We start from the raw sequence: 26448 nt of genomic DNA, 5'->3' as shown, positions 1-26448 counted from the left end.
TCATGCAAGAATAAACAAGTAAACCATTCCTGTAAAATGCTTTTCAAGCTTCTGTTTAGAGATCTCCAAAGATGGAGAATCCAAAGCCTCCAAAGCTGCTGTCAAAAAATCTTTCTAAAGTTTAGATGCAATTGTCTTGTCATTTGAAATAGTTAGTTTGTATTCTAGAGCAGGTAATACGATTCTTCCATCATATTAAATACGATATTCCTTCAGATACTGGAAATGGCTATCATGTCATATATCTCAGTCTTCTCCCATCTAAAGATACCCAACTCCATAAGTCATTCCTCCTAAATCATGGTTTTAAGATCTTCGATTAGGTTGGACACATTCAAGCTTGTCAATATCCTCCTTGAACAGTGGTGCCTAGTACTGGATTGGACACAGTGAACAGTACCTTTTTCTTTGTGTGATAAAAGGGATAGATTAAAATTAACTACAGATTAACTTCTTGGGTGGAGAGAAGTTGCCATATTAGCCTCATTAATTAAGCCCCTTCCTCTCAGGGCCCTTCCATACAGCCATATAACCCAGAACATCAAGGCAGAAAATTCCACAGTATCTGCTTTGAACTGGGTTATCTGAGCCCACACTGCCATATATTTCAGTTCAAAGCAGAAAATGTGGGATTTTATTCAGCTGTGTGGAGGGGGCCTCATTGCCTCAGACACTTCTCATATTAACCCTATTTTCAAGGTCGTTATGAGACTAAAGCAGGAAGAAGAGCTATCTACACTGCTTCTTAGGGCCCTTCCAGACAGGCCCTATATCCCGGGATCTGATCCCAGGTTTTCTGCTTTAAACTGGATTATATGAGTCCACACTGCCGGATAATCTGGGATAAACAGAAAACCCGGGATCAGATCCTAGGATATAGAGCCTGCCTGGAAGGGCCGTTAATCTATGGGTCCTGATCCCAAATGAGGTTCCCTTAGCTCAATGTGGGGTTCCAAAAAAATGGCAACAGTAAAAGTGGTCTGAATGCCACCTAGTGGCTGTTTTAGACATTTACACAAATCTGTTGTGTTTACACTGGAAACGGCAGAACATGCTTCAACTGTCCTTCATAAAAAGGCAACACAGCCTGTTTTGCAAACTTTCAAATGCTGGTTTGCTATCAGTAAATGTTTGATTTTTATACCTATTTTATATACCTATATATCTGTGGTCATGTGAAAATTTATCGGGCCAAAAGAAGTCTCGAGTGGAAAAGTTTACGCTGCCCTGGTCTACTCCACCTGGAATTCATTGGAAAGCAGGTGAGATAGAAATCTAACAAGAAATACATAAAGAATACTGTACTAAAAAGGAAGCTATATTGAACTTCATCTCATGGCATCCAATGACCGGGAGGTTTGGTATAATACAGTCCTTTCTTTATGGCACATCATAGTGATGTCACAGTCAGAGCGTCTATGACAACTCAGAAGCGAGGAGGGGTAATTCAGAATCTGATTTCATGAGGATTTGCCTTTTTTTCTTGGGACCTGGTAGTGGAAGGCTGTACCAAGAAGATGAGCAGATTTGAAATTATCACATTCCCTGTGGTTGTTGCCAATTCAAGGCATCGGCTCCCAGTTGAAAAGAAGCAACCCCAAACATGGGACATCCCTCGCCGTCTCAAACCAGAACCAGGTAGGTTGCTCTCAACCTAAATTGCCTAGGTACTCAAGTTAGACAAGGAGATCCTATGTATTTTTTTTTTTTTATCTTGAAGTAATTTCCACTGAATTCCCTATGGGATAAATCCCAGGTAAGCACATACAGTACATGGGGACATAGAGATTTGGAATTGGAATATAGGGTCCATCAACACTGCGTTTAATGTAGTTTGACACCACTTTAACTGCCATGGCTCAATGCTATGAAATCACGAGGATTGGCCTCCTGTGTCAAAGCATGTTAGTACATCACCAAACTACAAATCCCAGAATCCCATAGCATTGAGCCATGGCAGTTAAAGAGGTATCAAACTGCATTAATTCTATAGTGCAGATACAACCTTAGATGAGAAAGGCCAGTAATTAATATTTTCCCTGCTGAATGTCCAAAACAGTGGCATCTTGTCAACTGTCAGTAGCTCAGTCCACAAAACGTGAAATCAATCCCCAGTGTGTCAGAAAAAGAAAGCAGGCCCCTGCCCAAAAATACCTTGGAGGTGACTTGAGTAAGTGAGGAAGGCACATATTTCTTAATGTGTTTTAAAACATTGCTCCTGTTTCCAAAAAAGAATGTCAATTGCTAAGTGAAAACACAACATTATCCCACAGGCAGCCCTTAGAGCAATGTTTCTCAACCCTCCTAATGTCGCAACCCCTTAATCCAGTTCCTCGTGTTGTGGTGACCCACAACCATAACATTATTTTCATTGCTACTTTATAACTGCAATTTTGAATCGTCATATAAATATGTGATATGCAGGATGATATTCACTGGACTAAATTTCATTGGACACAAATACCCAATATGCCCAAATTTGAATACTGGTGGGGTTGGAGAAAATTGATTTTGTCATTTGGGAGTTGAAGTTTCTGGGATTTATAACTCACCTAGAATCAAAGAGAATTCTGAACTCTACCAACGATGGAATTGAACCAGACTTGGTACACAGAACTCTCATGACCAACAGAAAATGCTGGAAGGGTTTGGTGGGCATTGACCTTGAGTTTTGGAGTTGAGAGCACTGTGGACTCAAACAATGATGGACATGGGCCAAACTTGGCATGAATACTCAATATTACGAAATGTTAACATTGGTGGAGTTTGGGGAAAACAGACTGACATTTGAGAGTTGTAGTTGCTGGGATCAAAGACCCTTCTGAACCCCACCAACAACTGAATTGGGCCAAACTTCCCACATTGAAACCCCAAGACCAACAAAAAATTGTTTTCTGATGGTCTTGCGACCCCTCTGACACCCTGTCATGACTCCCCCCAGGGGTCCCGACCCCCAGGTTGAGAAACGCTGCCTTAGAGCAAAACAGAGCAATAAAGTTGTGTGTTTGTGTGTCTGAGATGTATACACACACACACTTCAAATCTATACGAACGATGAGCTTAATTTACATGATATAGGACCTTGGCAAATTAGAAAAATGCTTTCTCCTGATGCTGAGAAGAGTATTCAAAAATCCAAGTAACAGTACTGAGAAAGCAGTTATTTTGTTCACTGTCCAACTAACTTTATACTGTCCTGATTTTGTAAAAGAAAAGCCCCAATTAATTCTCTGTTGTCCTACTTTTTCAGTTGCTTTTAAAATGTCCAAGTTTCATGTATTGTCGAAGACTTTCATGGCCGAAATCACTGGGTTGTTGTAGGTTTCTCGGGCTATATGGCCATGTTCCAGAACATGGCCTTATAGTCCGAAAAACCTATAACAACCCAGTCCAAGTTTTTCTCATCCACCTACATTCCTCCTTTGTCCTCAGCTTTTCTCAGTTGCTGCAAACTAAATTCACAATGCAGGTATAGTTTGCACTTAATTACTGTATGTACTTTATTGTGATGTAATTTTTATTGTTTGAATTTTGTATTTTATTTTGCAGTATTGTATCTTTGGGCTTAGCCTCATGTTAGCTGTCCTGAGTCCCCTTTAGGGAGATGGTGGTGGGGTATAAATTATTATTATTATTATTATTTATTATTATTATTATTATTAATTCAGTGGAAGCGAGAAGGGGGAAGTCCTGTCTTAGAATCATAGAATCATAGAATCAAAGAGTTGGAAGAGACCTCATGAGCCATCCAGTCCAACCCCCTGCCAAGAAGCAGGAATATTGCATTCAAATCACCCCTGACAGATGGCCATCCAGCAACTGTTTAAAAGCTTCCAAAGAAGGAGCCTCCACCACATTCTGGGGCAGAGAGTTCCACTGCTGAATGGCTCTCACAGTCAGGAAGTTCTTTCTCATGTTCAGATGGAATCTCCTCTCTTGTAGTTTGAAGCCATTGTTCCACGTCCTAGTCTCCAAGGAAGCAGAAAACAAGCTTGCTCCCTCCTCCCTGTGGATTCCTCTCACATATTTATACATGGCTATCATATCTCCTCTCATCCTTCTCGTCTTCAGGCGAAACATGTCCAGCTCCTTAAGCTGCTCCTCATAGGGCTTGTTCTCCAGACCCTTGATCATTTTAGTCGTCTTTCTCAGCAGGTTCGAGCAAAAGCAAATTGCTGCAGCCTTTTCTACCTTATATACTCTTCCTCATTTATAATTTTTGCCACCTTGACCACACTTGGCTGTTGCTTGGCCATGGGCATCCCAGTTTTCATCTGTGAAATGTATGAGGATAGGATTGTGAATGGAGTGGAGAGGATGAACTGGAGGAGTCCTTGTTTTCATCTTTATTTCATCACATTTCAAAACAACTGGGCAGCTTAGTGCTCCTGTGGTTACATTCTGTGTTGTTCCATTTCCTTTACAGCTTCCTTAGCATTGATTCCTTCTTTACATGGGTCAATATAATTCTTGTGGATTCTGAGTAGGGATTGATTGAAGCACACATCATCTATAATGCTGGATTGGCCCTTTGTACATTTTCATTACTTCCTGCCAACAAGTGCTACCAAGGCAAATGTGAAGCAGCCGCCTCAGGTATGGAGGCTGTGGTGCAAGGAATGATGGAGGAGAGAGCTGAGCATATCAGTTGTCACAACCTTTCCCCCTTTTTATTGTATAAAAGTCCAGTTATGTGGAGACAGATTTTCAGCAACGCCAGAGGTTTCTGCTGTTGTTAGATTGAATGTGTAACCTCTGAAGACAGGCGATCAATTACATAAGGGCCAAAAGGCATTGGACTTTCTATAAAACAGGATAACAAAAAGAACTGTTCAAAGATTAAAACACAAGTCAAGTATCCCTAATCAGAAATGCTGTTTTGAATTTTGAAATATCAGCATTTACATATATGTACAAAATGAAATATCTTAGAATTGACTCGGGTTTAAACATTAAATTCATTTGTGTTTCATACCTTCTACACATAATTTCATATATTTTAATGACTTTATGCATGAAACAAAGCTTGTTTACACTGAACCATCAGGAAGCAGAGGTGTAACTATCTCAGCCACTGTGAAATCCTAGTTCTACCTTCTCCTCTCCTCTCCTTCAGTTTCCCCTGTTTATAGGCTTTCCCAATAGTGTAGAGACCTTCCTTTTGTATTAGTTTTTGGGTGGAGCTTAAAACACCCCTCAGAGGCCAGTCTCAGTTGGTCTATTCCATTTCCCTGCACAGAGCTTTTTGCTGGATTCCTTCTTTCTGCAGTAGGCCTGGATATTGTCTAGAATCCTTTCCTAGCAATCAAAACAGGCATTCTTAGCACCTTCTCCTGTATTTAGCAGTATTTTTATACCAGCAGTCCAAAAGACAACAGAAGCTTTTGGCTAGCCTAAGCTTCACAGGAAAGAAGATTAAGGCAGTTTATAACCATCGCCTTGCACTAGAGACAAAAGATACTTTAAAAGACCCCAGAAAGATGACTGCAACCAGCAAGTTCTCCTTTTTGTAATGTATTTTTTAAAGTTACCTTATGATAGTCCCGGGTGGAGTTAACCCTTTATTAATCTTGTTTCAGTGAACTCATTTGGTTATCTTTTCACCTTGCCTAAAGTGCCTCTGCATCTTAACAGAAGGTATCAGATAGCCCCCGAATAAAGCCAGACACTATAGTTTCCCTAAAGGCTCAGGTGTGCCATCACAGCCACCTATGCAGGCCACTGAGAGAGAAGACCCGTTCTTTTTTGTTCCCACCCAACTGAGCTTGAGATGAATGTGGAACCGAGAGAAGGACTAAGTTGAATCAGTATAAAGCAGCTGCAAACCTCTTAATTTTTCTGGACTTGCGATCCTTCTTGAGGCTTATTAAACCTTGTTAAGGTTTACAGGATTAATAAGAAAGGAAAATTCCTGTGGACAGCTTAAAAAGCAAAGGGGTTGTGGTAGACAGGAAGGTAGAAGGCGAAAGGTTGTTTGTTCTGTCGCGCGCTGGGCCTGTAAAGAATTGTCTTTAGAACAGGACGTGCAACCTTTGCCCAGCGGGAAGCCAGGGGGGGCAAAGAAAAGTTCTCAGAGGGTTTTCACCACAAATAGTCTTTAGATGGCTTGTGAAGTACAACAAAGTCCTTTATTCATGAACAATCAAACAGAAACTTCTCTTGTCTTCAGTAAAGTTAAGCAAATGATTCCAAGCTTTTAGGCAACTGGTGAATTCCTAATCTTGCCCACGAACGACAGGCAACTGTCTTCAATAACTTCTTCTTTAAAGGAAAATCCTCTTTTTAACTTCTCCCAGGCTGACTGTAATCTAACCCTTACTGATGTGGGCTCTGCTACCGGGTCAAACTGCTTCTCGAATGCCGAGTGGATCTACCAGTAAAGGCTTAGATGTTCTCCAGCTGGAGTTCTTTGGTCTTTAGGGCTGTTTCCTGGAAATTCTTAAAGGTTGAAGCTTTTGTACAGAGGAAGCTTGCACACATCCTATGCATTAGCTTTCCTTGCTGAGACTAACTAAAAAAATGGCTCCCTTCCCAATTGCCCTAAGCAAGGGGCGGGACCAAAACTTAACGATGATGGACAGGTAACTTGCCCTAAGACTGCAACCAAAAGAAGCCACCTATCTGCAGAGTCCCTGAAACCTATGACTGCAATCAAACATTTAATACAAAGCAAATAAAGTTGGAGCTCCTGGTACAACTGTACCAGAACATTGTTACTGTCCAGAAATATTTCAAGTAATATTGAATAAGGCTGAATCTACTGTCATATCATGCAGTTTGAATTGTATTATGTACGGTCAGCACTATAGAGCCATATAATGCAGTTCAATGCAGTTCAAACTTCATTATATGGCACTGTAGATCAAGAGAAAAGTGACTTTAGAATGCCAAAACCAAACAAAAATTCAAGATTTTCCTCCACCCCTAAAAAATAATCAGTTGCTCTAAAAATTCCCCACTGTCAAAGCAAGGGCAGGCTTGAAAAATTTACTTTGGCGGAGCATTACTCTCCTAGACAGTGTGTCCTGAACCCAATGCTAAAATCTATGTGACACGCTGCAGAGAGGAGAGGCAACAGAGCCAATATATGACTCCTGGTTTTTTGCCAGTCCCCAGCGCCACCTGGTCCCTTCCAAGGATGATGGATGGCACAGTGGGCAAGAGTTCACTCTATATTAGATTTAAAGGGGAATCAGCTCTAATGTTTCAAAATGCCACATGTCAGCTTTTGATGTTACTTTGCCATCTTCCTGCTTCCTATAATCTGGGGATCTAATTTAAACATTATGAAAATTATTCAAATTATGCTCATCACTCTAATATGCCTTCCCAGTTGTGCAAAATCAGCACTAAGTCTCAACCTTCATACCAATTTTTGCAGTTACAAATCATCTCAGGCCCCTTCTACACTGCCGTATAAAATCCAGATTATATGGCAGTGTAGAAGGGGCCTCAGATAAACAATACAGACTAATGCTTAACTTGGAATATAGAGAGCCATGTTCAAATGTCTGCTTTCTCGTGGAATATATCAGGTGAACATTGGCCACTAGCTTTTCGCTAACATCCTTTTTTTGCTATGTAGATTTTGCTATGAAGATTCGCCTGGGAAATTTTGCCCTGCCCTAAGATGTAATTTTTCAATCTCTGTTTTTTGTAAGCCTTCCTGAGTCCCTCTAGTGCAGTGTTTCTCAACCTGGGGGTCGGGACCCCTGAGGGGGTCGCCAGTGAGTGTCAGAGGGGTCACCAAAGACCATCAGAAAACACAGTATTTTCTGTTGGTCTTGGGGATTCTGTGTGGGAAGTTTGGCCCAATTCTATCGTTGGTGGGGTTCAGAATGCTCTTTGATTGCAGGTGAACTACAAATCCCATCAACAAGTGGGCTATGGAATCAAAATACAAATAATAATAATAATAATTATTATTATTATTATTATTATTACAGAGAACCTAGTTATTCCTATGCAGTTGTAAAAACCTTTTGACCAATTGTATGGTCAGTTTCTGGAGAAGTCATAATGGAGGTAGGGCTGGGCAGTTTCGTTTCGTTAATTCATAATTCGTTAATAATTCGTTAATTTTTTTAATTACAAAACGATAACGAACCATTCTGGAGCAATTTTTTTAAAAAACGAATTTTTAAACACGTTTTGTAAATGCTTCGTATTTCGTTATTGTATTCGTTTCGTTATTATTCTGAGGTCGTTTCGTTATTATTTCCGCATGTCTGGGGCAAGTTTTTTGTTTAATTAGTGAAAAAAAATTATAATATCACACCAACAGTCAACAACAGAGGGAGAGGGAAGCTTCAGAAGTTTTTGGAGGTTTTTTAGCGTATTTCGCGGTCGCGTCCGCCATTAACGAATCGATTCGTTATTGTTTCGGAAATCGATTCGTTAATGTTTTGTAATTTTTTTCACATTTACGAAATTTCGTAAATATCGAACTTTTTAAAAGGAAAATTTTGTAATTATTTTAAATAACGAAACGCAAAAACCCCCAAAAAACGAATCGATTTTAGAAACAAATTTTTCCGTTGTTACCCAGGCCTAAATGGAGGTTATAAAGGTTCCTAGACAAGTGTTCTCTCACAGTTTTTTCACTTTTATCAGGAGCCTGTGCCCCTAACCCAGGACCCTTCCACAGAGCCCTCTATCCCAGAATATCAAGGCAGAAAATCCCACAATATCTGCTTTGAACTTGGTTATCTGAGTCCATGCTCAGATAATGAGTCTCATCACACTAGAGAATTAATTCACTTTAAATCCAGTTTCTGCCTCCTGCAGAATTCTGGGGGTTTGTAGTTTAGAGAGGAGCCTTTAATATCCTAACTAAACTACAAATCCCAGAATTCTGAAGGAGGCAGAAACCAGATTTAAAGTGGAATCATTCTCTAGTGTGATGAAGTGGAAGGTGGGGTTTTCTGCCTTAATATTCTGGGATATAGGGCTGTTTGGAAGGGCCCCTAATGAAAGTGTAGGTTATGTTATATGTAATTTGTTCTTGAAAGTGGTCAGTGGCATTAAGGAGATCTTCTGTACTGTAAGTAAGTCTGTAGTGTGTCTATCCTACTCATTTTTTCTCTACTTGGAGAAATGCAATATGTGTTCCGACTGGGTGTTGATCAGGAGAAGGGAAAATTTGCTCAAGTTTACTTCTGGACTGATGCTGAGAGAAGCACTGAGAAAAGGCACATACTATCCAGGGGTGGCAATGGGAAGTGTTTATATCAGTCGATGTTACCATTACCTTGAAACGCTTTCATTCAATTATGTTCTCTTCTTCCAGCAAGGCGTCGTTTGGATAACAGACCTCTAGATGCCCAGCCTCACCACTACTTCAAGGTCACAAAGATTCAGGTAATTGAGCTTTCTCTCTTGCAATGGGTGCTGGCCTAGAGCCTTTGCATTGACTGTGTACTCCTCCATGGCAAGGGGTTGGGTTGGATACCCATTGTGGTCTCTTCTAGCTCTTCTATGAAGTTGTAGAGTCGGTCTTCCATATTTGCGGGTTTCGCATTTGCAGATTTGATTATACACTGATTTGATTAAAATATTATCTCTGGAAATCTCTAGGTCTTGCCAGCTTCTGTTGGAAGTTGACCATGGAGGGCACTTTGAAACAGCATGAAAATGCGGGTTTTAGCTGGAGGACAAAAAAACCCGGGACCTGAGAACATGTCCCCACACAGACCTGTGGGTCCCGGGATTTCTTCCCTCGCCATCCTCACAGACTTCCTCTGTACTGAAACAAGATGGAAGGTGGATGGGAGACATCCAGTGGGGGAAAAAATGTTAATCCCTTCGTTATGCACTGGACCATATATGCACACATAGAAATCTATATAAATAAAAACGTAATGTTCGTTTGTAAGATTAACATAACTCAAAAACCACTGGATGGATTGACACCAAATTTGGGCACAATACATCTATCAGGCCAACAAGTAACCATCACTCATAGAAACACTGAAAAACACAGCAGAAGATATTTCAAAAGCCAAAAAAAACAAAAATACATAATAACGCATGCACAAATACACACACACACACATGCATATACACAAATATATGCACACATATATACACACACAAAATACATTACACAGTTTGGGCCACAGCAACACGTGGCAGGGGACGGCTAGTATCTTAATACAAATACAAGCAAATTTGGATGTGTGCATATAATGTTCCACACATAACCTCAGGCTTTTTGAAGCGGGGCATGTACTGGAGCACTCTCCACAGGAGAACGGAAGGAAATCACATGTTTTTCGCGAGTGCAGGGATATACAGTGATGAAAATTGCACATTTTCCAGCTGAAATCAGGATAAAGGGGAAACCTTTTTACCCCATGCTTTTCATCCATTGTAGCAAATCAGCACAGCGACATGTAGCCGCCGCCATCCCTTTATACTCGGGAAATCCTGTGTTTCAGGGCCCAGAGTAATTCTGGAGGACCTAGAGATTCATAAAGAAAACATCTCTCAGGGAATCTCTTGGTTCTTTAATGCAATTATATGCTGAACTTTCACCACAGAGTAAACCTAGGGGACCTACCACTTCACAACACGGGGGCGTTTTGACCCTTTGAAGCACTTTGGGGTCGTGGAGCCCTGAAGACCGACAGGTCGCAGGTTTGAATCCGGGGAGAGGTGGATGAGCTCCCTCTATCAGCTCCAGCTCCTTATGCGGGGACATGAGAGAAGCCTCCCACAAGGATGATAAAAACATCAAATCATCCAGGCATCCCCTGGGCAACGTCCTTGCAGACGGCCAATTCTCTCACACCAGAAGCTACTTGCTCCCGACACAACAAAAAAAAACTTTGGGGACAGGGCCTGCCAAGCACCATCACATGATGCTCAACAGGCCTTACCCCATTTAACTTCCAAGTGCCGAGGAAGCATTGCAAGATGCTTCCTCAGCAACAACGGAGAGGTAAATGGGTTTTAGGTAGCTCCAATTGAGCTACCCACATTTTTGAGTTCTTTCCCTCTTGTGATGGGGGAAAGGGCAACATGGCAATGGCAGTTGTTGCCCTTTCTCCCATTTGATGGAGACAGGAACAAGTTGCCAATGTGCCTTATCCCGTTGTCCCTGTATGATGGGGGAAGAGGGGAGGGTGTGTGGGACACCATAAGGCACACTGCGTGACTGTGGGCAAAACAGCACGCCCCCCTCTGATGTGTGAAGAGCTCCCTAGAAATTTCTAGAGAAGTATTTTCTGAGATTTTTTGAAAATAGCATTTTTAGGTTGCAGTTTTTCACTTTTAACGGTGGCACAACAAATATCGAAGGCTGACTGTACTACTATAAAATGATCGATGGGGTGCTGCCTTTGGAAAATATTTGGAAACATTAGCAGGCCCACAATGTGAAGAATTGCAATTTCTAGGGTCTCTCAAACAGCACAGGCACAAAAATATATTGTCTTTCTTCTGGTTAATGCTGACATAGCCAATGGTCAGAAATCCCAAAAGTTGTACTCCAAAACATCTGGAAGAGGGGTCAAAGTAACAGACTATGTGAGATGGTGTTAGTGCACCATTAAAAAATTGCATAGTGGAAGAGTCTATTTTAAGGTTTAAAAAACAAAACAAAATGAAGCATGTATTTTCAGTGGGCAAGACATAGAAAGGGCATCTAATTTTATGTTTAAATAAATTTCTCTTCTTCTAATAAGCCTAATCAAGTCTCCGTACTCTCTTTTCTTCAGAAGTTAAAACTTCCGAAGATTGTGGAGGAGGAGAGGACGGAGAAGCCAAATGACCCTGTGCCATTACACCATGTAATTAAGAATGCTGAATTATCAATAAAATAAAACCTATGAATAGATAGTTTCCCCTTTCAAATTTGAAGGGAAAAAATAAAACCAAAGTTATAAATGTGACATGTATAGGCAATGTGGAAAAGAGGTTTCTTAATTCCATCATAGGTGCAAAGGCTATAGAACTATTCTATGAACTAGAAAAGGACCCATGTCTTCATATCACCCAATTTCCCTTCTTGACTATACATTCCTTGTGGCAATATTGGACAAAATGTGAGATTCAAGGCTCTTCCGCATGCAACAAAAAAGTTTGGAAGTTGCAGTTGAAATGTTGAAGGCTATGCAGTTGATTTCCAACCCCCTGCCATGCAGGAAAAGTGCAAAGCACCCCTGACAGATGCCAATCCAGCCTCTGTTTAAAAGCCTCCAAAGAAGGAGCTTCCACCAGATGTTGAGGCAGTGAGTTCCAGCATTGAACAGCTCTTATGGTCAGAAAGTTCTTCCAGACCTCCCCATAAGCACAGCATGTAAACATTTATTAAGATATTTTTGCAGTATGTCTGCTTTCAAGTAATTTTTTACACACAGCAATATAAAACAAACTTATGGGTTTTTTTCAGCCAGATGAATTTGTGGGATTTCTCATTACCCTCTTTTAATCTAAGAATAACTTGCTCAACATTACTAAGTGGTTTTAATGGCTGTGTAAGGATGCAGACCCTTGCCTTCTGGAGTACTTCTCCAATTCCCAATACACTGGGTCGATTGTAATTGTTTTTATTTTTTTAAATATAACTCCAGGTGGAACATAACTTGTCCTCTTCTCTGATATTAGACATTATAATGTAAGCTTTATGTGACGGTAATGCCTTTCGGTTGCTGTGAGTTTTCTGGGCTGTATGGCCATGTTCCAGAAGCATTATCTCCTAACATTTCACCCAATCTATGGCAGACATCCTCAGAGGTTGAGGGGTCTGTTGGAAACTAGGCAAGTGGAGTTTATATATCTGTGGAATGTTCAGGGTGGGAGAAAAAACTCTTGTCTGCCTGAGGCAAGTGTGAATGTTGCAATTGGCCAGCTTGATTAGCTTTGAATAGCCTTGCAGTTTCAAAGCCTGGCTGCTTCATACCTGGGTGAATCCTTTGTTGGGAAGTGTTAACTGGCCCTGATTGTTTCTTGTCTGGAATTCCCCAGTCTTCTGAACATTGTTCTTTATTTACTCTCCTGATTTTAGAGTTTTTTTAATACTGGTAGCCAGATTTTATTCATTTTCATTGTTTTCTCCTTTTTGTTGAAATTGTCCACATGCTTGTGGAATTCAGTGGCTTCTCTGTGTAGTCTGAAATGCTCGACCACTCTAACAACCACCATGTCAGACTATACAGAGAAGACATAGATGTAGGTGAAATGTCAGGAGATAATGATTCTGGAATATGACCATACAGCCTGGAAAACTCACAGCAACCCAGTGATTCCAGCCTTTGACAACACAATAATGCCTTTGTCGCTTATCTGGCAGCTCTGTTTGCTATTGTTGTATGTATTGTGTTGAACCCAAATTTTATCTTCTGCTTTTATTTTGGTACTATTATGGTAGCCTATAGGTAAATAGAAATACATTACACAACATAAAATTAATAACACTGCTTCAATCCTCCCTCTGTTCCAGCAGCCCCATGTAACCCTTCAGACCTGTCCACAAATTACCAGCTTCCAGTGTGCCAAATATGGAGACATTTTTCAATGATAAAAGTTTTGCGACACCTCAAAAGCTATTTGCAGCCTAATTTTTAAAAGGCTTACAAGACAAGCTATCAATCTTTTAAAAACAAGAGCAGCAGGAGATCCTATCACACATTTCCCCTTGTTCCATCTAGTTCAACCCATCTAGATATCACAGAGGAATAGGCTAGAGATGTACAAATTAAGAGAGGGCAACATTCCAAAAATTCCACCAGATAGATAGATAGATAGATAGATAGATAGATAGATAGAGTATACAAAGAAACCTAAAAGTGGAAGCAGGATTGTATACACAAGGAAATTTTGAGGCATTTGCAGCTTACAGTCCAAGGAGGTGACTATGGGACATATGTAATTATAAATGTGTTTTGAGTTCACACTGTTGATCTCTTTCCACAGGAAGCCCAAAAGAAAATTGGGCTGATTGAACGAGAGAACAAAAGCCTCTCAACACGGCTAGCTAACATCTATCGCGGAACAGGCATGGTTGACTGCTGGAATGAATATCAACAGAAGAGGTGAGAGCTTCAGAGGCAAGAGTCCCTAAAGCAGTGTTTCTTAACCTGGGGTCAGGACCCCTGGGGGGGGGGGGTGAGGGGGTGTCAGAGGGGTTGCCAAAGACCATCAGAAAATACTGTATTTTCTGTTGGTCATGGGGGTTCTGTGTGGGAAGTTTGGTCCAATTCTATTCTTGGTGGGGTTCAGAACGTTCTTTGATTGTAGGTGAACTATAAATCCCAGCAACTGCAACTCCCAAATGACAAAATCAATCCCAACCCCACCTCCACCAGTATTCAAATTTGGGCATATTGGGTATTTGTGCCAAATTTGGACTAGTGAATGAAAATACATCCTGCATATATTTACATTACAGTTCATAACAGTAGCAAAATTACAGTTATAAAGTAGCAACAAAAATAATTTTATGGTTGGGGGTCACCACAACATGAGGAACTGGATTAAGGGGTGGTGGCATTAGGAAGGTTGAGAACCACTGCTCTAAAGAGTAGTTTTGTTTTTGTCCTTTTTTGAAACAAATAATAAATTGCCAAGCTAGATCTAAGGCAAGCCAGAGACAATTGGGAGTAGAAGTGATTTGGATTTCAGATTTTGGAATACTTGTATTAGTATACTCTGGTTTGTACATAATGAGATATCTTGGAGATGGAACCCAGGTCTAAACACAAAATTACTTTATGCTTCATACACATGCTATACACAGAAGATGATTTTATACAATATTTTAAGTTATTTTGTACATGAAATAAAGCTTGTTCGTTGAACACCATAATAGTAAAGGTAAAGGTTCCCCCTGACATTAAGTCTAGTCGTGTCCAACTCTGAAGGGTGGTGCTCATCTCCATTCTAAGCCAAAGAGATGGCGTTGTCCATAGACACCTCCAAGGTCATGTGGCCAGTATGAGTGCATGGAACACCATTACCTTCCCACAGAAATCTACTCATCTTTGCATGTTTTTGAACTGCTAGATTGGCAGAAGTTGGGGCTAACAGTGGTAGCTCACCCTGCTCCCCGGAATCAAGTTCAGCAGTTCAGAGGTTTAACCCACTGTGCCACTAGAATAATAGAGTCAAATGTGAATTTAGACTATGAGCTGCATGTTCATACTCACTGTAATAAATTCAGATATAGTGATACTTAAAATAAAATTGTTCCAATCAATAGGACTTCAGTTACATGTTGCTGATTTAAGTCCACTTGATTAGAGTGGTTAACTCAAAGTACAACTTCATAGGAATCAAACCCACAATGATGATCAACCTGTATGCTTGCTGGTCGAATTTTTTTTTTACTATGACATAAACTAGCTTCCTGTTTTGTATCTACATTATAAAACCACTTTTGCAGTAAAATGCGACAAAAACAGAACATGGAAATTGTGAGGATTTCCATGGAGAACCAAGCTATTCTCAAGAGGATCAGAGAAAGAAAGCCAACCTACGATCGAAGACAATCTGAGCTGGACTGGCAGGCAAGTGGATTCTTCACCCTTTTTACCCAAAAAGCAGGCCATGACCTTTCCTTTCCTTTTCTTTTATAGTTTGGGCTTCTGCAGCTGAAGCAGTGGGATTTTAGATTAGCAGCACTGATCATTAGTGATGTAGCTGTGATATATTAAGGCACATGTGTTAAACTCAAGGCCCGCGGGCCAAATCTGGCCCAACATGTCATTTTATGTAGCCCTCCAGAAGCTATTCCTCATAATTTTACATTATGGCTAGAGCTGGTGGGAGTTGTGATACAGTAACATCTGGAAGACTGCAGTTTGTTCTGTTTAGTTATTATAGTGCAGTTTGGATTTAGATATCCCATTATTCTGGATATGATGTCGGACATTAAAATGTCATTTAACCTTTCCCCAGCCACAACTTCAAGGTCTAAGACCATTCCAAGGTCAAATTACTGTATTGCTCTAATTTTCAAAAGCCTGCTCCCAGAGCCAGTTTTGACTCTCTTCCTGAAGGCTAATAGGAAGGGAGCTGATCTAATGATGCTAGGGAAGGAGTCCCACAACCAAGGGGGCCACCACTCGGTTGTGGAACAATCCTACAGAACCTATCTTGTTTGTAACTTGGGGACTGATTGTCATGTCATGGAAACCTGGCAAATACAACAGTTCTGGGAGTGGATGATTTTCTCTATCTTGTCAATACTAGAAATGTGGAGACTGGAGTAAAATTAACTGCAGATGCAAATTGCAGATGAAGACTGCAGCCAGGAAATCAGAAGATGTTTACTTCTTGGGAGGAGAGCAATGACCAATCTTGATAAGATAGTGAAGAGAAGAGACATCACATTGGCAACGAAGATCCGCATAGTCAAAGCAATGGTATTCCCTGTAGTAACCTATGGATGCAAGACCTGGATCATAAGGAAGGCTGGGCAAAGGAAGATAGACGCTTCTGAACTGTGGTGTTGGAGGAAAATTCTGAAAGTGCCTTGGACTGCAAGAAGATCAAACCAATCCATACTTCAGGAAATAAAGCCTGACTGCTCATTGGAGGGAAGGATATTCTGACTTAGGCAATCCCTCATTGTCCAAGTAAGACTGTCTTCCAAGATCGGTGTACTGGCGGTGGATCCGTAGGTGACTGTGGAGCCCTATTCTTGATCTGCATGCTCTCCCGCAGTGAGGGCATTGGTTTCCAGGTGGAAGGCGGTTCCAGTTGGGCTTGGCTTGATGTACTTTCCTCTTGGCACGTTTCTCTCTTTCACCCGTCATTTGTGCCTCTTCAAATTCTACAGCACTGCTGGTCACATCTGACCTCCAGCTGGCGCTCTCAAGGGCCAGGGCTTCCCAGTTCTCAGTGTCTATACCAGAGTTTTTAAGGTTGGCTTTGAGCCTATCTTTAAATCTCTTTTCCTGCCCACCAACATTCTGTTTTCCGTTCTTGAGTTCGAAGGACATTAGAGGCAAAGATGAAGTTCTTTGGCCACATCATGAGAAGACAGGAAAGCTTGGAGAAGACAATGATGCTGAGGAAAATGGAAGGAACAAGGAAGAGGGGCTGACCAAGGACAAGATGGATGGATGACATCCTTGAAGTGACTGGCTTGACTTTGAAGGAGCTGGGGGTTGACCACGGCCTACAGAACTCTAGCGTGGGCTGGTCCATGAGGTCACGAAGAGTCACAAGCGACAACAAATAAACAACAACAACAAAGTAAAATTAAATGGGGGATTTTTATTTGGCAGACCAAAGCCCTCATTTTTGTCTCCCTCCAAATAGTTATATTCCTGCCTGTTTTCCCATCACATGCAGCAGCTGGAAGACATGACAATCTGAAGAGGTAATATGTGATTTAAACTGCTGTAAATGGAAAGATATAGTGCCACCCCAACTGTGGCAGAGACCTGACCCACAACTGTGATTTCTGCCTGTTTTAAGACAAAGAGTCAGTTCAGACCTTAGAGCATTTCTGCTGAACTGAGAAGTTTTATTCATGTTCCTGTTCAGTTAGTGTCTGTCCAATCTTTATATTTCCAAACAAAATCGGGACCAACAGCATTTCAATCAATTTTGCAACCCACTGCTTAGTATTTGGAGACTGTAATCATCTTGGAAGGGGAAAGGGATTGTGTGGGGCAATTTCTGAAGCTCACATGTGGGAGGTGAATGTTCTCACCCTGCTATTAGCAACTGTGGAGGAATGGTGTTTCTATCTCCCGTGTCACGCTGCAGTCTTCTCCTTCGTCTCTCTCTTCCCATTATTGTCAAAAAGGCTGCCAACCCTAATTTCTCTGTCGGTAAAATTAAAATCGCTCCCCAAAGTCGAGCCACATCTTCTTGATGTCAACAACCCTCCCACAGATGAAGAAAGCAGATGGCACAGCTGCAACCTTTGTCTTCGTAGCACAAAAGTTGCCACTTCTTTTTTTACATGTATGGAAATGGAAATGCTTTGTTTTCACAAATTTGGAAGGAATTTCAGTCCTTTTCCAACTCCTAGCACTGTGGGATATTACATTCGGCACTCAACACTCGTGAGTTCATGACCCTGACAAAAGTGGGGAAACTGCATTTTTAAAAAATATATACATTTTTAACCTGAAAGAACATCTCTCTAGGTATCTCTAGCTTCTCCAGCATGACTTTATGGTAAGCTTCTATCTTGGAGATTAAGATCTTCCTGGGAGACCCTGCTCTCGGTCCCGCCTCCTTCGCAGACACCATTGGTGGGAACGAGAGACAGGGCCTTCTCAGTGGTGGCTCCTCAGCTCTGGAACTCTCTCCCCACTGAGATTAGATCTGTGTCCTCCCTTTTGGTCTTCAGAAAGAAAACAAACACATAGTTGTGGGACCAAGCTTTTGACCAATAAATAATGCAGTCCTAGAAATGGATATGGAATATGTGTTATTGACAACTGGAATAGCTCTGAATTACTATTTTGGATTGTGTGTTGTTGTTGTTAATGTTGCTCATAAGATGTTTTAATTCTATGATTTTAATGTAACCGTTTAGTTTAATTGTTTGTTTTATATAGCATTAAATCATTGCCTATCTGTAAAGCCACTGAAAGGTAGGATATAAATATGGTAAATTAAAAAATAAATGCTGGAGGACCTAGGGATTCCTAGAGTGAGAACATTTAATTAAATCTGCAAATCACATTTACAAGTGTGGAGGGCTAACTATTTTGCTTCCGAGTATCTGCACCAGCCCCTTATAGATTACATTTAGCAAGAATGCTACGCTGATTTAGATAGGCTCTTAGTGAAGGAGCCCCCAGTGGCGCAATGGGTTAAACCCTTGTGCTGGCAGGACTGCTGACCAACAGGTCAATGGTTCAAATCTGGGGAGAGTGGGTTGAGCTCCCTCTGTCAGCTCCAGCTCCCCATGCAAGGACGTGAGAGAAGCCTCCCACAGGGATGGTAAAATATCAAACATCCAGGTGTCCCCTGGGCAACATCCTTGCAGACGGTCAATTCTTTCACACCAGAAGCGACTTGCAGTTATTCAAGTAGCTCCTGACATGACAAAAAAGTGAGGGAAACTAAGCTGGAGTGATACGAAACTCCATAATGTTCATGGATTGGAACAAAGTGTAATATGACCTGACATGATGCCACAAGAATGTGAATGTATATTATTGTTGTTTTAAATTGTTATTTTATGATGTTTTATACTTATTATTGATGTACTTGGATTGTTGTTTACATTATTTTAATATGTTGTAAGCTGCTTTGGGCCCAGTGAGGGAGAAAAGCAGAATATATTTATTTATTTATTTATGCGCTTGTATACCGCTAATATCTCAGCCTAAGTCGGCGACTCATTGCGGTTTACAACAACTAAAAAGTTAAAAACAATTAAAAACAGTATTCAATTTAAAACATGAAACACATATACAATACAAATTATTGGGCCACCAATAATAATCCCATGCATCTCGTAACTAAAATCACAATCCAAAATTCGTCGTCCATGATTACCAGCCTTTAGTCATCAAAATTCGTTGCAACGGATTAACCGAATGCTTGTTTAAACATCCATGTCTTCAGTCTCTTCCGAAACACCATCAGCGAGGAGGCTGATCGTACCTCTATAGGGAGGGTGTTCCAAAGCCGAGGGGCCACCACAGAGAAGGCCCTGTCTCTCGTTCCCGCCAGCCGCACTTGTGAAGCCGGCGGGATAGAGAGCAGGGACTCTCCAGAAGATCTTAGGGTCCTGGTGGGCTGATAGGCTGAGATACGTTCGGATATATAAGTTGGGCCAGAACCGTTTAGGGCTTTAAAGGCCAACGCCAGCACTTTGAATTGAGCCCGGTGGCATATCGGCAGCCAGTGGAGCTGGTGCAGCAGAGGAGTTGTGTGCTCCCTGCGCCCCGCTCCTGTTAGTATCATGGCTGCCACCCGTTGGACTAATTGGAGCTTCCGGGCTGTCTTCAAAGGCAACCCCACGTAGAGAGCGTTGCAGTATATAAATAATATAAATATAAATATAAGTAATATAAATAAAGATTTGTTGTTGTTGTTGTTGTTGTTGTTATTCAATATGATTCCATCTAATATTAAAATAGCATCATTTACTATAGCTAAATGTTTGACTATGGTTCTCTTCCTCCCTGCAGAATTCGAGGAAATATCTGAGGAACACCACCTGCTTTCTAATCTCAAATCGCGAGTAGGTATTTCAAAAACATTCCCTACCAACCCCGTTGTGTGTAGAGAAATTCCCTTTAGCTACACAGGCAAGGGAAGGAGATAAACTTTTTCCAGGAAGCCCAAAGGGAACTATCTAGCTGAATGTTATGAAATGTTTGTTTTTTCCCCCCTCTGAAACTGAGAATCAGATGTTTGGTCTTGTTGAAAAAAGCCGTGCTATCAGTACAAAACCTTGAGGCTAAACACTGAAGCCAGTTACACAGAGAATGCAGGAATGCATCTTAATGTGAAACAATGGGCATGGAACTAAATGCCTTGCCCACAAGTATATATGTTCAACAGCTCAAATGCAACTAAATATTATCTGAGGACTGAAAAAAACATATGCTTGCATTTCCAAGAAGTTATTAGATAATGTTTGCATTATTATTTCTGGGCTTTCATGTATATAAGATTCTGTTTTCAGACTTCCTGATATGGAAAAAAACCCACACAACCAATTTTACTGGCACATTTTTCAACTGCAACATTTAGTAGAGTTCAGCAGAGCATTTCTGTGGCCCATTCTAACACCCTTTCTGCTTATCCAACCAAAAATGAAGCCCAAAATACAGATATGCTGCCACATTTTCAAAACCTTTATCATCACTCCATTACTGCAGCCTTGCAAGTCTGCCATGAAATGGTATTCTCCCAATCCTTTAAAACATTCTAGTTTGTTCTCACCAGGGTTGTATGCTGCTCTTGTACTCTCCTGTACCATGGAGCTACTTAGTGGGTATACTGGAGATTTGGGAGGTTAGTGAAGTGTCAAAGCATATCACCAAATCAAGGAAATTCCCTTTCCTTATTCTATAGGGCAGTGTTTCTCAACCTGGGTGTTGGGATCCCTGGAAGGGGGCGGGGTCACGAGGGGGTGTTGTCAAAGACCATCGATAACACAGTATTTTCTGTTGGTTATGGGGGTTCTGTGTAGGACGTTTGGCCCAATTCTATCATTGGTGGGGTTTAGAATGCTCTTTGATTGTAGGTGAACTATAAATCCCAACAACTAAAACTCGCAAATGTCTATTTTCCCCAAACTACACCAATGGGCATATTGAGTATTCATGCCATGTTTGGTCCAGATCTATCATTGTTTGAGTCCATAATGCTCTCTGGATGTAGGTGAACTACAAATCCAAATCTCAAGGTCAATGCCCACCAAACCCTTCCAGTATTTTCTATTGGTCATGGGATTTCTGTGTGCCAAGTTTGGTTCAATTCCATCACTGGTGGAGTTCAGCAACTACAACTCCCAAATGTCAAGTCTATTTTCCCCAAACTCCACCAGTGTTTACATTTGGACATATCAGGTATTTGTGCCAAATTTGGTCCAGTGAATGAAAATACATCCTGCATATCAGATATTTACACTATGGTTCAAACAGTAGCAAAATTATAGTTATGAAGGAGCAACGAATTTAATTTTGTAGTTGGGGGGTCACCACAACATGAGGGACTGTATTAAGGGATCTTGGCATTAGGAAGGTTGAGAACCACTGCTGTAGGGAGAGAGTGGAACAGTAATATCCCTGTATCCACGTGGGATACATTGTTGACTGGATTTCAGTTGCCTGTAACTAGGGATGCAACTGAATCCTATTACATTAAATGACCTCTATTCCAAGCATACCATAGGGTTGCTTTGGAGCACCTAGATATGGGTTCTGCAATTACGGAGTATTACTGTAGTTACCATTCTAGAATGAACCTTGAAGATCAACACTCAGTTCTCATTCAGCCCTGCCACAGATGCTGCAGGGAAAGGAGAGTGTGAGCATTCTCATATCTCCCCCTCAATTCTACAGCAGAACAGATGATCAGTACGATCTGGGAGAAACACTGCGCAGATGGTCCACATGTAGAGCTCTGAGACATTACGCCGCAATCATAGTGGGAATGGGCATCTTTATCGTTCCCCATCAGGTCTACAGAAAGGCTGTGTATAAAGGGCAGTTGTGGCCTTGGCAAACATCTGTGATTCTTTTGAAGGAGAAGTTTCATAGGATGGCAAGGGCACCTTGACCTACATTTGTGTAGGACAATTTTGTGGGATGCTCCAACTCTCTGAACATTTTAGACTATACTAGTTGTGCCCTGCCAGGCATTGCTATGGCCCAGTTTGGTGATCTGGAAAATAAAGTAATGAGAAAGTGTTGGTTTCAAATTATATAATTTCTTTATGCTTGTGGGTAAACAGTATTTCTTGTTTCTTTGTCAGTCTTGATGTAGAGATTGTCTAGTTTGCCTACTCTGGAACATGCAACATACAATTGTCCTTTAGGGGTCCCTTTCAAATCTATTATATTATATCTGTCATATATATGTCTGTGTGTATGTGTGTGTGTGTGTGAGAGAGAGAATCATATTTATCTATCTATATCTATGGCTGGATGGCTCTTTGTCAGGAGAGCTTTGATTGTGTTTTGTTGCCCTGGTGAAGGGAGTTGGACTGGATGGCTTTAAGGCAGCATTTCTCAACCTGGGAGTCAGGACCCCTTGGGGGGAGGTTGCAAGGGGGTGTCAGAAGGGTTGCCAAAACACAATATTTTCTGTTGGTCATGGAGATTCTGTGTGGGAAGTTTGGCCCAATTCTATCATTGGTGGGCTTCAGAATGCTCTTTAATTGTAGGTGAACTATACATCCCAGTAACTACAACTCCGAAATATCAAGGTCTATTTCCCCAAACTCCATCTGTGTTCCTAGTTGGGCATATGGAGTATTCGTGCCAAGTTTGGTCTTGATCCTTCATTCTTTGAGTCCACAATGCTCTCTGGATGTAGGTGAACTACAACTCCAAAGCTCAAGGTCAATGCCCACCAAACCCTTCCAGTATTTTCTGTTGGTCATGGGAGTTCTGTGTGCCAAGTTTGGTTCAATTCCATCATTGGCGGAGTTCAGAATGCTCTTTGGTTGTAGATTAACTATAAATCCCAGCAACTACAACTCCCAAATGACAAAATCTTTTTCTTTCTTTTTTGTGATGGTCACTCTTTGAGTTAGTAGGTGTCTTGTGGCCAAATTTGGTGGCAAATAGTCATTCAAAACAAACAGAGCATTTTTATATAGATAGATTAATCATTACTGGAAGGGGAAAGATTCCCTGCCCCATTTGTTTGTTCTAGTCCTATTGTTCAGGGTCACCATCTATGAAAATATTTTGAAGCATAGTAGAGAGGGTGCAGTAAACTACACAGAGAGAAAAAATCCTCTTTTTTGTATTGGGAATTGGTTCTATGAACTATAGTCCAAAATTAATTTTCCTCTAGCTTTGGTTAAAACCTGTTACTATAGCAAGAAATTGGCACTACAGAAAGGAAGGTGGCTTTCAAAGGCAGCCCTGCTAACAAGGATGGTTCCTTCCAGCAGTAGCTGGATCTAATCCCATATGCTTTTGGCATGCATACCGATGGCTCTGCTTCCAGGATACAGAAACATCCATGAACTGCACAGCTAATTGGCCCTGGGCTGTTTTGTTAGCTCTCAAAGCTTACCTCCTTAATCCATAAATGGTATGTCGAATTCCAGAGATTATTCTTTGTTGTGGGCACAAAGAGCACATGTGTGTGGCTGTGCAATGATGGTGCCAACCACACTGGACTGGATAGACCAGTCATTCTCAACCTGTGGGTCCCCAGGTGTTTTGGACTACAACTCCCAGAAATTCCAGCCAGTTTACCAGCTGATAGGATTTCTAGGGGTTGAAGGCCAAAACACCTGGGGACCCACAGGTTGTGAACCACTGGGATAGACCAAAAGACTATCCCAGCAAGGAGACTTTCTGAAATTGTGAATGAGTGTTGAGACCTAATGCTTTCTTTTAGATTGGGCTCATGGGAACAGAAATATAATCAAATTTTCTGATGCTGCACAGGAGTAAAACTATTGCACTCACATTTCAGTCACATCCATGAATTTCATAAGGTTGTCTTAAGTAAGGAATGCTCAGAGATGTTTTGCCAGTTCCTTCTCTGACATGTAGCCTACAATACCTGGTATTCATTGGTCGTCCCCATCCAAGTACTAACCATAGCTGATGCTGCTTGACTTTCAAGATCAGACAGGATGAGGTATATTTAGAGTATTTAGGTCCTTCCCATAGTTGACCCAACATAAAAGTACCACAGTGATGTATGGACCCACAAATCTCTTATGCTGTGACTTTCTAACATTTCCCCTTCTGGTTTATTGCAGGAAGCTAGGCGCTGTGAGAAGTAACAAGGCTTTTGGGACTGCTCGGTTATGACGGCTGGTTGATAGCGTTCTCAACAGCTGGCTGATAAACATTAAGATTTAGAATAAAACATGAGACGTTGAACGCACACATTTGGAAGGCATGCTTTATATATGCTCAATTTTCTTAAGATTCTGTTCAAATTTTGTACGAAACGCGGGTGCCACAAAAAGCTAGGGGCAGGTTAAACATGGACATGTTTCATTTGTCAACAGCCATCACAGGCTTTCTTAATATTTTGTTAGGATTGTTGTTTCTCTTGAATATGTTATGGTAAAGATAAAGGTTTTCCCCTGACATTAAGTACAGTTGTGTCCGACTCTGGGGGTGGGTGCTCATCTCCATTTCTAAGACAAAGAGCTGGCATTTTCCGCGGAGACCTCCAAGATCATGTTAACACCCCCCCCCCCCCGCCCGCCCGCCCCCCAACACAACCATAGTCCTTGTTCAAGTAATTATGACCCTGTATTGACGAAGGCTTTCATGGCCAGAATCACTGGACTGCTGCGGGTTTTCAGGGCTGTATGGCCATGTCCCAGAAGCATTCTCCCTGATGTTTCACCCACATCTATGGAAGGTTGTGAGCTCTGTCGGGAACTAGGTAAACGGGGTTTTATATATCTGTGGGATGTGCATGGAGGGAGAAAGAACACTTGTCTGTTTGAGGCAAGTGTGAATGTTGCAATTGGCCACCTTGATTAGCATCGAATGACCTTGCAGCTTACAAGGTCAGAATACACAGAGAAGCCATTGAAATCCACAAGCAATTTCAACAGAAATTAGGAAACCATGAAAATGAACAAAATGCGGCTACCAGTATTTAAAAACTCTAAAACCAGGACAGTAAATAAAGAACAACACTCAAAAAACAGGGGAATTCCAGACAGGAAACAATCAGGGCCAGCTAATCACCTCCCAACAAAAGATTCCACAAGGCAGGAAGCAGCCAGGCTTTGAAGCTGCAAGTCTATTCAATGTACTAATCTCAGATCTTCTATTCTGACTCATGAGGTGGCCCAGCCTCCTGCTTTGTCTAATTTTCATGGATTTTTTAAATAAATTATTTTTTGTGGTTCTATAGCTAGTCTTTAGGCCAAACTCTACATTGATTCTGATTGACAACATAACAGATGGTGAAAGGTTAGTGAAAAATTCTAATTTCAAGGTGATGAAAATGTCTAATGAGGAAGAGCACGCACACACAAGGAGAGGCAATTTGCTTTTGCTTGAATTTGCTGGGAAGGCCAAGAGGCTGCCCATCCTCTTTCAGCTGCTGAGTAAATGATGTGAAATCTACTTTGGCACTTGGAATTTGGTTTGCAGTAATTCAAGAAGGAAAGTGAAAGATGGAGACAGAAACTAGTCCAGTGGGTCATTTTGAAAACAGATGAAAAAGAGGGATCGAAAGACTCTTCCTGCTATATCAGAACAATTGGAGGGTATGTACCTGGAGAACAAGGAGAGGGAGAGCACAAGAGTGTGAAGTTCCTTCATTGGACCTCAGTCACTTTCAAGATTACTCCAATATGTCCCTCCCCCAAAAAATCTGGATATGTTGTACTGTCAATATATTTGGGGGGGAAACAACAACTAGGCAACAGGAGTGTAATGTGGGGTCTCAGTTCCATCCAGCTAACTTTTTGAGGGATGAAAAAAGAATTATATCCTACAATTCGTAACTATAATAATAAGTGGTTGCTTTGAGGGTGGGGCATGGAATTACAAAGATTACTAATTAGTTTTTAAAGTAACTTTTTAAATACTCTGAATGCAGCTTATTTTCAGCAATGATTAGATTCAGTTGCAACAATTTGATGCTTGTTAAAACCTTCCTTTGGGAGATAGTAGATACCTAAATCTCTCCCTACCAGTTCTGTATCAAATCAGGGATCATGAGGATCTTGAAAACAGCTGGGCAACCTGCTGTTCTGTTCCTCATCTAGAGCCTGAGCCTCCCAAATGGAGGAAAGCACAAAAATTGAACATTTTCCAGCTGTTATTTCAGCCTTGGTAATGTATCTGACAT

General features: G+C 41.2%; 1 protein-coding gene across 1 annotated transcript; it reads left to right on the top strand.

Annotated features, from left to right (window-relative positions):
- The first annotated feature begins 1478 nt into the window (after positions 1-1478).
- Positions 1479-24606, top strand: CFAP97D1 (CFAP97 domain containing 1). The gene is made up of 7 exons (XM_067469501.1): positions 1479-1638; positions 9290-9360; positions 11721-11792; positions 13918-14036; positions 15386-15509; positions 20112-20164; positions 24383-24606. The coding sequence occupies exons 1-7, from the start codon at positions 1518-1520 to the stop codon at positions 24432-24434; spliced, it is 612 nt and encodes a 203-aa protein (XP_067325602.1). The 5' UTR covers positions 1479-1517; the 3' UTR covers positions 24435-24606.
- Positions 24607-26448: the final 1842 nt, after the last annotated feature.

The sequence above is a fragment of the Anolis sagrei genome, chromosome 6, assembly GCF_037176765.1.
Source record: "Anolis sagrei isolate rAnoSag1 chromosome 6, rAnoSag1.mat, whole genome shotgun sequence".
Lineage (NCBI taxonomy): Eukaryota > Metazoa > Chordata > Lepidosauria > Squamata > Dactyloidae > Anolis > Anolis sagrei.
The sequence above is the reverse complement of the archived record's forward strand: the minus strand, read 5'-3'. Positions and strand labels throughout refer to the sequence as shown.